Raw genomic sequence first — 13,614 nt, 5'->3', positions numbered from 1 at the left:
CTGAGAAAGATAGCTGGTTTAGCGCACTACTGACAGAGCGGTAAAAATGTTGAAACTTAATGGATGTTTTCACGGGCCACTGGCCGCCCAGGATTTGAGCCTGTAGTCTCCATGGCCAGTCATATGTGCTGTGGCTTATTACTGTTTCTTTTTTGCCAAAAACGTGGTTTCTCCAGTGGAGGAAGTTCTGGAAGGCAGTGTTCACCTGAAGGCTGTTTACGTCACTGTGCCATCTCGGGCGTCGGTGGTCCTTGTGTGTTTATACACATGGGGAGGGCCAACGGTTTAACAGGGGCGACTCACGTGCACTAACATGCACAGGTATGCACTAACATGCACGCAAAAAGACCTGAGAAACTCAAACTGCAACACATCCATAGGGGTGTGACTCTGCTCAAGAAAACCATTACTCCACTATATTCATAGAAAATACCTGTTTGCTACTATATTATTGTTTGAAATCTCATATTCAGAACCTTGAAGTATCATCATAAAATATCTTTGAAATGTTGAATAGTTGCCATGTTCCCATTTTGTAAAGCAGGCTTTTTGTAATAAATGTGTAGGCAAGTTAAGATGGTGTCAGTTAAGTGTCTCTCTCAGACTTAACAAAGCTCAAGTCATACATACATACATATATAGGCCTACAACTGTTTTCATGGTCTAAGCAGTACTCTTCGTGACAAATAAACTGACTAAAATTGGTGAATTGGTGGAGACAAAATGAACAAAATATGGCCTGTGTTGCTGAATCTAAATCCATCTAAGCCAAGACAAAAAGCAAAGTGTCTCCAGTGCACATTTATTGTCAGTCAATTAAATCCAACAAACCGATTCCTAAATGCTAAGTTAAGAGTAGTTCAAAAGCCTTTTATACCCTACCCAAACATTTTCAGCAATTACAGCCATGTACAAAAAATATATAAGTGTTGATGGATTCATTTAAGATTTTCATCTTCAATCTTCCAAGTACAATGTAAAGACAATGCACACATGTCATCTTTGTAGGAGCAATTAACAAATCACCAACATGATCATAAAAAATGGAATTAATGCATATAATTTCTCTGGTACATAAGTTATTTCAAGTGTGTGAACAGCAATACAGCGACATAAAACAATAAATTGCTCCTCCACAGTAAACACATTGATCAAAAGGAGAGTTTCTGTTCAGGGGAAAGTTAATCCACTGTCTTCAGTGTGATATTTACATGTACGTCTTTACTGTAACTGTGTTGGGGAAAATTACAGTGGTACTATTCGTGCTGAGTATTACATACATCCTGTACGTATGTGCCCGTCATAAATACATTTTCAAAGAAATCCATAAAAAGACAATGCAAGAATTCCTGATTTAAAACAAAATGTCAAATTAAAATGACTTAAATACTCACAGGAATGTAAACATTGCATGTGTTGTTAAAAAAAAAAAAAAAAAAACACTCAAATTTTCTCTCTTTCGGTCATTCACTGCTTGAGGCTGAGGTGTGATAGCTGTCCCTGAATGCAATGAACCCTCTTTGAGTGATAAAAACCTGCCCGTAAGAATGAAGACTTGCTCCTGGATAGTTCATGGTATCTCTACCAGCTGGAGTCAAAAACCCTCTTGCACATGTTTGAGTTCTCCTGGTGAAGAGGGAATTCAGAGCCAGGGACCAGCTGCTTCTTGCTCTTTCGTGACACGACGTTCTTCCCCGATGGCAGGCTGTCATATTTGGTCAGGTGTTCACTGAAAGCAGATCATTAAGAATAGAAAGTTAGGTTTTGTTTAAGGTGATTCAATAATGATAATGAATCTATTCTTTTCTGGGTGGGTCTTACAGTACCTGAAGGGGAAGGTGGTTTTGTCCATCTGTATGCACACCAGGAAGGGATATTCAGAGAACTGGACGGTGGTGATGAAGTCCAGCGATGCTTCTGTTTCAAAGCTAACCTCCATACCCGTTCTCATGAAGTCCATGTCCACAGTAACATTACCAGTGACCACCAGCGCTCCTCTGAAACCACAAGCAAGCGAAAACCAAGTTTCTATTTGTTCAACAGACAAAGCCAAATTCATTTCATCCAAGAAAAGAAAATGTACACGTAAGATTTTACATTTCACATACCATATGTAAAATTATGTTCTATATATGACATGTCCAAAAACCACAAAACCACATCCACATGTTTAATCATATCTAAAGTACCGGATGCCTTTATGTGAATTCATTACATGAGAAAATCGTATGAGAATGTGTGAATTTTAAATATTATTAATGAAGTCCCACATGTTAAAATCGTAGGTTTGTAAAATGTGTTTGTAGAATAAGGTCATATTTTCTTTGTAAGGCCACGATGAGGTGAAGAGGTGAAAAATATCCATTATTATTATTATTATTATTATAGTAAGAGTCCACTATTTTCTTTATTTAGACATTTCAGAGTGCAGTGTTGTTACATGTACCTCAGCCACTTGCTAAAAGAATAGATAGTGCTGTTTTTTTTTTTAAACCCTTTAAAAAATTGAATTACTTTAACCAGCAATTAACTAGTAGCACAACTGTAGCTATGGTTACCTACAGTTTAATGTACATGTGTCAGAGGTGTCCTCATATACGACTGCAACAGGTACCTTCCAGCCAATCAGTGATGGTTATTTTCTTCACTCTTGGTACAACTTCTGCGGTATATGGTCCTTGTTTGCGGCCATGTTTTTTGTATCAGTGGCTCAAAAGCACAGCAAAGTTCAGACGCTAACAAGTGGAGTTTAACTACCATGTTACAACTTCTCCTCCTGTTTCAAGTCAAAGTCTGTGCCAACCAGTTGAAAATCCAACCTCTGTAACTTTGCCCATGGAGACATGCCTTGGCAGAGATGCCAGTGTGGTTTGTTCTGCTTCTATAGATAGCCTTGCCCGTCTATTATCAGAGTGGAAGAGGTACAACTATGCTGATCCATTCACCTGCCTCTGCCATTCCCCCGCACACACGGGTCAAATCATCCTGAAGTCCAGAACCAAGATGTGGACAGTGGTGAAAGGAAAATCCTCAGAACAGAGATATAGAAGCATTTCTTCTGTCTTAAACCACATTTTCCTTCCCTGTGATGCTGTTCCAAAAAAAGGTATTAATTCCACAGCATCATGTGTTTTTGGCACCTTAACAAAGATTCCCATTGAAATTCCCCTCGTCCTTTTCCATCTTTCGCAAGTCATTCTTGGTGGAGATTTGAATATAGAGCTGTACATTAACTTATTAAAATACTCATCCACTACAAGTACAAAACACAGTACAAACGCTTCAATTTAGATGCCAAAGGATTTTTTGATAACTTACTTACTTTACTTTACTTTGTAAAATAGAGTTTTCTTCAAAGAAAATTTTCCGATTACCAAAAGAATCAGAGAAAATCTGACCAAAAACCGACTGAACAAGATGAAGAATCTGACCAAACATTCAGTGGCAGGTTTTCGTACTTGACTTTGGTTTTCAGTTACTGTTAAGGACAAAACTGGGCCTTTTAAAAAGGACTGAGGTGGATATGCAGCCGCGTCCTGCAGAGGAAAATCACACCATATTTGAATGAAAAAAATCTATGGCATTGCTGTTTAAACCGTTTCATCACCAGACGCTGCAAGCTGACTGACACCAACGTGATGATGTGCTCCATTTTCAGCAGCTAGTGTTGCACATTGACTGTAATGTTTTAAAATAGAGAACCAGACAGAGCTGACGTCATATCCACACAAGCCTAGAAATGAGACAGGCGTGAAGCACAATACTGGAGCACGTCCAACGTGCCGCTGGAACAAGTGAATCAGACAGCACTTATAGCCTTTCTAAAGTTCACATGAATCCAACGTCAACAGGAATCTATTTGCAGCACGGTGACAAGGCCCCAACTTCTAAAACAACTTTCCTTTCAGTCACAAAGGTTGTTTTCTTCTGACCTGCAAGTGTGTTACATCATACTGTACATACAGTACTTCACAATCGCACTCAGTGAGATAATTTATCATTCCGCGGTTGTACTCGACTCTGTGACCCACATCTATAGCACATAACATGAGGTTAAAGGTTTTCTTGACGCCCTAATTCGGTTACAGAACAAAAAAAAACCTGCAAGAGTTGCTGATTTTGTTGTCTCTGGGCTGTACCTGTTGTTGACGCTGGTCTTGGACTCTCTGTACCACAGACTGATCTCCATGCCTCCAGAAATATCAATGGCTAACCCTCCTTGAAACTCTGCACTCGCCTTCAGACCAGACTGCAGCTGGATGACCTGCAGGGACAAAGTGGAGAAGAAAAACCTTAATGGACTTGATCATGTCTCACTCCAGTTTATGACAGTGATAATTAAGATTCATAGAGAATGTGTTATCAGGATACGGCTGGTGATAAACTGCATTTTCCCACTTTCATCAAATCCCACAAAAAGACCAAAACCAAACTATGAATTGATCCTATAAAGGAGTATTTCCCATGTATCTTATCTCTCTGTGCCTTAGAGCTTCACCAGAACACATCTTCTTTCCACATGTTCCTTCATTACCATGAACACTGACACTGTCATTCACATGTGAGTCAATCCCACATGCGCCATGCTAGTTCAACAGCTCACAAAGAGCGTATGAATCCATGACTGAAAATAGCCCCCAACAAATGCACAGTTACTCCTGATTGAGTAATGTCTGCTATAACATTACAGCACCTACATGTTGTCAGAAATTTGTTTAACTTTAACAGAAGTCTTGTCTGTGGACAGTGGACTTGGAGATCAGTGGGTAGGGAAGCGAGAAAGTATTAAGGGACTAAAACACTGTTGGTTTTGGTCTTCTCATGGGATTTGTTGACAATGAAAAAATATAGAATAACAACCAACCGTATTCAACCTTTAATAAAAAGCATTACTTTCAAATTAGCTGCTGTATTAGTGCCACAACCTGGCATAAGCTGTGCACATTTAGACCTTGTTCATACTCACATCATTAAGCTCAACAACTGAAGTTATTAACCTGAGTCATTTGCTATCTGTGACTGCATACACACACACACACACACACACACACACACACACAGTAAACAAGTCTGACTGTCACTACCTGTTGCATGCATGACTCATTACTACTCTCGCTCCACAGTTGGAACTTCTTACCTCAGAATGATCCGTCAGCAGGATGAGACCCTTCACTACGTTCATGGGCTCCCCAGTCATGGAGAACATCTTGGACATGAGGTCACTGTAACCCTTGAAGAAGGTGACGGGCCTCAGCTGGACATCGAACAGCAGAGCCGACATCCCAGCAAACGAGTCCAGGTCCTTCTCTCCCTCGTCAGGTGTGGCAGCAATTAGTGACTCGAGACCCTGGGCTTCAATCGCCACCTAGAAGATACGATGGACATGCAAAGAGACGTTTGATCTTTCATTCTGATTTCATTTACACTTCAAAATTTCATACAATTCTCAGTTTTTGTTAATGTATACTTTTTGTTAAATTTCTAATAATCTCTAATGTTTCTTTACCTGTAGTCCATGTAGCGTTGCTCCTTTACCAGCGCCATAAATATTCATGTTGCTTCTCCTCAGGATCCCGGAGCCTGAATACAGGATGTCCAAACTGTATGTGGAGGTCACATCAGCAGATTCTGTAGGGAGTGGAATTGTATTTTTGTTTATCAAAAATAAAAGTACTCAATTAGCATCCGTGTAGCTGTGATGTTACTAATCTTTTGCTTAAACATGGAGGTTGAAGATTCCACAAATTGAATGTTTTTCTTGACTGAGCAAAAATGTCAGTATCCCTTTTACACATTTTATCTCAGATCATAAATATCTCAGCAAACTTTTGTGAAATCTCCTCCTTTCCTGTAGACTGAAATATGACGGGTGATGACTTACGTGCCATGAATCCTGAGAAAGCAGATGACGACCCAACTTTTGCAAAACGGTCGTAGTTATGGGAAATCGTGTCCTTCATAGCCTGGCGTATGACTTTGCTGAAAAATGCAGAAAATAATTTTATAGTACAAGGCTTCAATCCTGTGTAACTGAAACTGTTTCATAAATCATTTTGTCAGTTTTTACACCCTTGCTGTTAAAAAGTTGTAATCTCTGTTGGTCCACTGGATGACCCATCACACACCTGGCAGGCAGCTGGAAGCGGATGATGTCCTGGATCTTAGACAGCATGTACTTGTTCATTTCATGGGGCAGGTTTCCGATGGACAGAAGCAGATTCTTGATCTCGATGTAGGAGGGGTTGCTACTCAGGATGACATCAGCGGCGGCAGCTCTCACGTTTTTCTCGTAGATCCGTCGATTCTGGTGGTAAACCCTGTTCACTGTCCGTTTTACCTGAGAGAGGCGTGGTTTCAGTTTGTCACGTGCTAATTGTATCAAAATATTATTAACATCCAACACATATTATTTCAAACAAAATATTATGTTAACTACGGCGCACCTCATCGGTCATGAGCTTGACATCGTATCTCTGTAGAGCTGTGAGGGCGATGGTGTTGTACGCTCCGACCTCTGACTCTGCGTATTTGGTAAAGATGGGAATGGCCTCGGGGAGCAGCGAGTTTTTCAGAGCCAGAAGATACATCTGGACCTCGGACTCAACCTGCGTGCTGCCAGGACCATCTAATATCATCTTCTTCACCTGCACCACTGTCTGAGAGGAAAACATACAGCACAAGACCATCAGTCAGCTCTCGGATTCATTCAAATTTGATTTGAGTTTCTAATGTAGCATCTTAGTTTTCAAATGTTTTTAATTTACATCCTCTTAGAAGCTTACCGGTAGGTTGCACCCTCCATTCTGACACAGTTTGTGGACCAGGGCTCCCATAATGATCACCACGGACTCTTTGATGTCAGGGCTTCCAATCTTTCCCTTAGAAATGTCCTGTAAAGAAAACAATTATTACTAAAATTCATTGCATGCTGTCATATAATTTAAGTATATGATGACTTGGTTTTGCAGACTTATTCCTAAGACTGTGTTCTCTACATTTTACAACATATTTAAACCATCACTATATTTTGAGGGAGAAAAGTAATATAAAATAGACTACAAAGCAATTAATGAAGCGACAACTGATTTGAGAAGCGTTTGTTTCCCCCAAAACAAATTCACGGGAAAGGTGACACAAAGTGCAGAAAAAACAATTTTAGGGGAATTTGGTGAATTTTATTTCTTTATCTAACAGACTGCAGAAAACGGACTGTGTTCACTGATATGGACTAGATTGCAGAAGTCTTATACTTCCATTTAATTAGCAGGAAGAAGGTGTCAGTTATGTCATGAACTCCTGACAAAAACATGGCACTCACCACCAAGGCCTGGAGCATTCTCTCGTTGGGATGTGAAGCAAAGCCACACGCATAGAGAAATCTCTCCTGCAGGACCAAACCTTTGGCATCGGTGAAGTTCAGGAAGTCCAGCATGGCATCCAGAGATGCAGCAGTCTGGGAGGAGGTCACAGCATCCACCACCTGAGGTCTGATGGCAGCGGGAAGAGGTTGAAACAGAGTAATAGTGAGTTAATCCTCTTGGAATCTGACATTTGAAATCTTGTAAATTACACTAATTCAAAGAAACAGTGGAGAGATGGTGTCAGCAGGAGGTGAATAAGATGTAGGAAAAGAGGAGGAGCTTGTTTACAGAGATTTCTTGCTGGCACTCTTCAGCACTTTGAGGATCTCGTCCTTGGACGACTTCCTAATGCTCTGGATGAGGGCCAGGAAGCTGCGAGGAGCCACGGCTTTAGACAGGGTCTCTGGCTCCAGCTGCTTCTGTTGAGCCTGCCAATGTTCAAAAAGCTAAGAGGAAGAACACAGAGGAGGGGGGATTAGGAGACAGCTCGTCTTCAGTCAATAATTACAGTACAAAAATATACAGTATCTGCTTACTAACAGCGCTATTTAAGAGTAATTTTGCATTAATGGTTTGTACAGATCAGCTCAGATCCTTTTTCATATTCAGAAAAAAGGTCGTAAGGGACCGAAATATTATTTGTACTGATCCAATAAATGTTTTTAATGCAACAGCAGTGTGCAGAAATCTTGATGCTTTTGTCTTAAAGAAATATGGTTTATATCATCTGAATAACTGTCCCCTTGTTTAAAACCTGAATGATCCTCCTACTGCTCTTGTTTCTTGATAGCCAAGACTACAAAAATAAGACCCGGAAATGCCAGAACTACATATTTCATATGCAAAGTGTTGCTGGAAGGAGCTCCAAGATCTATGGAGAGCAGCTGCTGAGTGGGTCTGTCTGTGGTGTGTCTGTGTCACCATGAAAGTATGACGCCTGTTACCTGGTGGTAAGACAAAACAGTGCTTGTGTATCCGTATGAAAGGTAACAGGTAACTCACTGATGGACAACCCTTGCACTGGGTTTTGACCTTCTCAGCCACGATGCCAACAGCTGCCAGTTTGGCATCAATTGACTTGACAACCCCAGGGACATCCTTCCCAGCAGCCTCCAGTGGACCGGCCTCTGTGCCTGTCAATGTAAGGGTTTGCCTGGGAGACAGAAAAAATCAAAAATTTAAAGCGTGCTTGTATTGGACCAGACGCCGCAGATTTATTTATTCTATGGGCAGCTACCTGGACACGACTTTAGCTGCAACAGTTCTGCGAGCATTAACAGCCAGCGAGTGCATTTCCTCAGCAACGGCCGAGCGGATGAACCCATCCTCGAGCGTGAACACTGTAACAGAACTGGACTTCCTTGTCACACCCAAGACCTGAAGGGGGACACACAGAGACGTGATGTATTAGCGACTCAGTGATGTTCATATTTTAGCGCAGTATATTGGTGTAGATGCTGACTAACCTGACTGTGTGTGGTAAATCCGGTCTCCGCAATCTTACATGTATCCAGGATCTTGGTCCTCGTCACTTGACCTTTTACTGCTTTGTACTCGACTGTGCACCGTCCAGACACATCATTCTGTTCAAAGACACAATTCAAGTTGTTACATGTATTAAATTATGAAAAATAAATAAATAAATGTAATGGGAGAACTATCATGTCATTCACCTCTATAACCTTCCCAGTATTGAGCTGTACTTGCAGTAAGCTGGCCAGTCCTCGTTTTAGGTTCTTGATGGTTGCAGGTTCGGCCCAGTAGGAATAAAATCCTTTTGCCTACAGCACATGTGTAAAAAGAAAGCAACGTGTTAAACAGAATATTCTGCTTCAATACGATGGTAGATGAAGCAGCTACCTACATGCTGCAACTCACAAAGGCTTTCAGGGTGTCAGTTTTCCCTTGCATACTTGTGTACAGACACATGTGAGCCTGGCCATGACATCAGAGACTATTTGCATTACATATAAAAAATATCACATATTCTTTGAAGTGCAGATCAAGAACATAACAAAAATCCTTTGGTATTAGCACGTTACATTTATACATAAGAGTTTAAGAAAATGTGATAATGATATATCAACCAATACTGTTTTTAGCACCAACATCAAATATAAACAAACATTTCTCTTAAGGATTCTTTAAAATTGGTCTTTAGAGAATTGCGAAGAAGATATGTGCCGAGCGAGACACTTCAATGAACTTAATTCTCTCTAACAGTGTTTCTAAATTACCTTAAACATCTGACCTCCACTACTGATACATGATAAACTGAAATATATCATGGGCAGTGTAATGTACCAGGTTACAGATCACTACTTCCCATGTTAATGATGTAATAAGAACAAAGCTGTTTCAATTACCTCATCAAAGTAACGTAACATATTACATTTGATTACTTTTTGATTACTTATTAGTACCATTCATTTAGTCTGTTGGTGCCCTGTAGAAATTATCCAGCCCTGACTGGAATGAATGAGCTCAGGTTGAACCGATCCGGAAAAAAACACAAATTTTTCCAGTGAGTTTTCAGATTGGTTCAACACTGGACCCTGCGTCCCGGTCACAAGTGTAGAGAGCAGCCGATTACATCATCCTACACTGTCTCCTATACAGTATGTAATTTATTTGTGGCACTCAACCACAATATCAGATAGGACCACCATAAATAGACTGTCCAGTGCTACTGTGTGTATTTTTCCTGCCACAGCCTGCCATCAGTATAAATAACCTAACAACACCAGGGGAGACACTGATCTCTCATGTTTCACACGCACCAAACTTTAAACTTTACTCCACACTCAACCAACATTAATCCTAATAGGTGACATTTTAGCCAACTTTTTTTTTCGTGAACAAGATTTACACAGAAACCTTTCAAACATGATGATGAAGATGCTGGAGTATCTGTTCACACCACTGTCAGGTGCTTGATTATGAAGTGGTACTGAAATTTTTACTGTAATCATATACATGTAGCCTACAAGTATAAAACACTTTATAAAGAGATCTGCTAGCAGCTAGCGATAATTAGCATAAACCAATGTCATATCATTCTTCTCCCAAGTCTTTAAATGAGACATCTTGCAATCAGCTTACTATTGCTCCATGGCATTCATGCATCATTTCATAATATACAGTGATGGTAAGACTGATAACAGAGAATGAGTCTGGCTCAAGCTCAAACATCTCACAACTATTACGAGCCTTATCCGACCGGCCCGGAGCCATTCTGTTAAACCAGGCTGGTTCATTCATTCTTTGACCCTCTGAGCCTGCTGACCTTTGCACGCACACACATCTGTCTGGTATTTCCCCTGCCAGCATCATCACTCCAGCACAACCAACGTAAGCTCATTACGTCTATGAAGACAACAACAGTGGAGCGCAGCAGGTACAATACTGACTTTCTAACATCACTTATGTCAGAATCTCTCACATGTTTAACACTCTAAATTGATTAAAAACAACATTTCATATAATATTTGGGAATTTCAATAACTGCTGGTTTACCTGGAGTGATTTATAAACCATGTCAGTGTTTACCAAAAATATTCACCCTTTTTGCTACAAAGTGTTTTATTTTCATATTATGTCAAAATAAGGATTAAAACCTCTTAAAAGACTATGAGGTTGTAAAGAAATCAGTTGTGTAACCACTAATAAGGACTATTTCATTTCTATGTATATTGTTTTATACCAAGAATTTAAACCATGACAAGTGTCAAGAATGGCATTGTTAATGCTCTTACCTTTCCATTTCTAAGATGCACCAAGAAAGGTTTTGTCAGAGCTGCTAATTTGGTTTTCCCCAAAACACTTTCAGCTGTTGATCCACGGAGGACGTTCTTCTTCTCAGGTCGATGGGACGCAGGCTCGATCCTCACATTTGAGATCTATGAAGAAGAGATTTAATCATTTCAGTAAACGCCTGCAGTCCTTTTTTGCATTTTTGATTTCTTTTTTTTGTGCCTTGTCAACACATGGGAGCATGCAGGCTTAACTACCAGTTTTATGGAAGGTGTATTTGTAGTCAGGAATATTATACGGATTATCCTATCTTAAAATTCACTTCATTAAAAGTTTATGTACTACATCGTGGCATCATGTCCTCTCTCGACATGCCAATGGACCGACATACCGCCAGTCGAATCAGCTGGTCATCCTTGCTGCTCGGATCTCTCCACACCAGGCTGACGTCGACATCACTCGAGATCCTGTAGCCAGCACTGCCCTCTCTTGACCCCCTGTCCCTGTCCACCAGCACCTCAGTGCTGTAGCTGAATTTGTACAGCTGGTTGTTGTTCAGCCGGGGTCCAGCAGCACCACCTGAAGAAACACAGGACACGCAGCTGGTGAATAAACACGAGTGGAGAAAGTGAGAGCGATCTACTATAAGACTCTCTGCTAGTATCATACTGTGGTGTGAAGATACTGCAGGTCTGTTTTTACAGATTTATTATTTAATTGCACATTGAACAACAGCACCGTAAATGCACCAGTGTTAGCAAAAAAGAAACATTCAAATGCTGTCTTCACTTGTTATGCTTTAGCTTACTTGCACCTGATAAAGTATATAATATAGTTTTTAGTTTTACAAAAGCATTTTTAACTAGTAGCAACCTAAAACTTGAAACAGAAATCCATCACAGTAGCCATCTTCATTTTTGTCTTCTGATATGATAACACAGTAGTGAGCAGTGGTTGTTTTTGAAACCCTTCTCCTTGTTGGTTCATTTAAGCTCCAGATTCTTAGATTTTGAGAAAATCAAACCTGGAGGACAATAAGTAAACTTTGAGGGAAGGATTCAACTCATTTCTGCTCGCATCTTGAATGTGAAGTTTCTGCACCATCACAAGTTTCTGCCTGGATGTGAGATGTCAGAGCTTCCAGCTGTGAGACACCTTTCAAAGCAATCCATGCATTTAACTGCATTATCATTAACGACAAATGCTTTAACAGGAAAAGATGATGTCAGAGTTGTCGTGGATGAAGTCAAACCAGCAGGCCTGAAAGCTTCCAGTAAGGTTGTAATTTAAATCATTTTCATTGTGAAGGTTATTGAAACCTGTGACTAAAACTTGTGAAAAAATGAATCAGTTTTTGTATGTTTGAAGCAATCTTTTCTATAATATCAGAACATGTAACACCAGGTGCATTTAGCGGTGGGAAAGATGAACTTCCATGAAACACATTGCTCCTTTTCTCTTTCCATTTCACCTCCTTTTTAGAAACACTGTAGATCATCTCAGGATAGTGCTGAGGTGATTCAATCAGCGGCCATTTAACTGGGTGTGTTCAAAGTGAGAGAAGATAAAAATCTTTCCTCTGCTCTATTAATGACGAGCTTTCCGTTAGATATGACATCGGGCCACGAGGGAAGACGCACTGACGTGTCAGTATTTGATTTCATCACAGGGCCACTGAGGAACGTGGAGCTGAATTCAACAAAAAAAAAAGTCAGTGGTCAGGGTCAGTTTGTCTTTTGTCTGACTGATATATTTGTGGAGTCAACCTGCAACCCAGTTACTTTTTTGTTTCATTATTATTCTTAACTATACTCTTTCACCTCTGATCAGTTACACAGCAGCTCTGTGTGAAGCTAGTCCCCAGACACTGACATTGAGGGTTCTGTCAACATCACCCAGCCTGATTTCCTGCCAGGATTCATTCATTTTTGGGATTTTAGAGTCAGTGGCACAATTAAATACAGGTCGAAGCTGCACACATAACACATATGATATCAAAGATCACCAGTTAGTCTCCAGTGTGTCATCCATGGAAAAGCCTCCAAAGAACAGGACAGTGACGTTTTGATCTATACACCAACCCAGCTGACATATTTCTACTGACTCAGGGTGATTTAGATTCTTTTAAGCTTCATTGAATGATTTGTTTTAAGGATCCTGTGGGCCCCAAAACACCCAGGCTACATCTACACACAGAAAAAAAAGTCACATCCACTCACCTTTGGCAGAAGCTGAGACAGAGGAGGCTGTGCAAAGCAAGAACACAACAAGAGTTAACATTGTGTGTCCTCTCTCCGCAGCCAGATGAATCAGAACCGACAGAAAAAAAGGAGGCAGTGGCTGAAGCAGCACTAAAGGGCCAAAAAAGAAAGGCAAAGCAAGTCCAAGCTTCTCCTACTACGTTTTATCGGAGGAGAGGGCAGACTCCAAACTCCACGCTCAAGTACTAAGTACGAGATAAACAGCAAATCATTAACCCGAGGAGCACAGATTTGACCGG

The 13,614-nt window shown here is 40.5% G+C and overlaps 1 protein-coding gene across 1 annotated transcript; it reads right to left on the bottom strand.

Moving 5' to 3' along the window:
* Positions 1-781: 781 nt before the first annotated feature.
* On the bottom strand, positions 782-13,546 carry mttp (microsomal triglyceride transfer protein). The gene is made up of 18 exons (XM_023418473.2): positions 13,334-13,546; positions 11,506-11,693; positions 11,117-11,260; positions 9,035-9,142; positions 8,828-8,944; positions 8,599-8,738; positions 8,364-8,514; positions 7,650-7,807; positions 7,319-7,487; positions 6,783-6,890; positions 6,444-6,656; positions 6,126-6,337; positions 5,882-5,979; positions 5,507-5,628; positions 5,138-5,365; positions 4,140-4,264; positions 1,827-1,997; positions 782-1,729 (listed from the first exon to the last, which is right to left on the bottom strand). Exons 1-18 carry the CDS (start codon positions 13,392-13,394, stop codon positions 1,582-1,584), a joined length of 2,661 nt encoding a protein of 886 aa, XP_023274241.1. The 5' UTR covers positions 13,395-13,546; the 3' UTR covers positions 782-1,581.
* Between the last annotated feature and the right edge of the window lie 68 nt (positions 13,547-13,614).

The sequence above is a fragment of the Seriola lalandi genome, unplaced genomic scaffold (assembly GCF_002814215.2).
Source record: "Seriola lalandi dorsalis isolate HSWRI2012SDOR001 ecotype SW California unplaced genomic scaffold, Sedor1 jcf7180002054582, whole genome shotgun sequence".
Lineage (NCBI taxonomy): Eukaryota > Metazoa > Chordata > Actinopteri > Carangiformes > Carangidae > Seriola > Seriola lalandi.
This window is presented reverse-complemented; position numbering and strand designations above follow the sequence as displayed.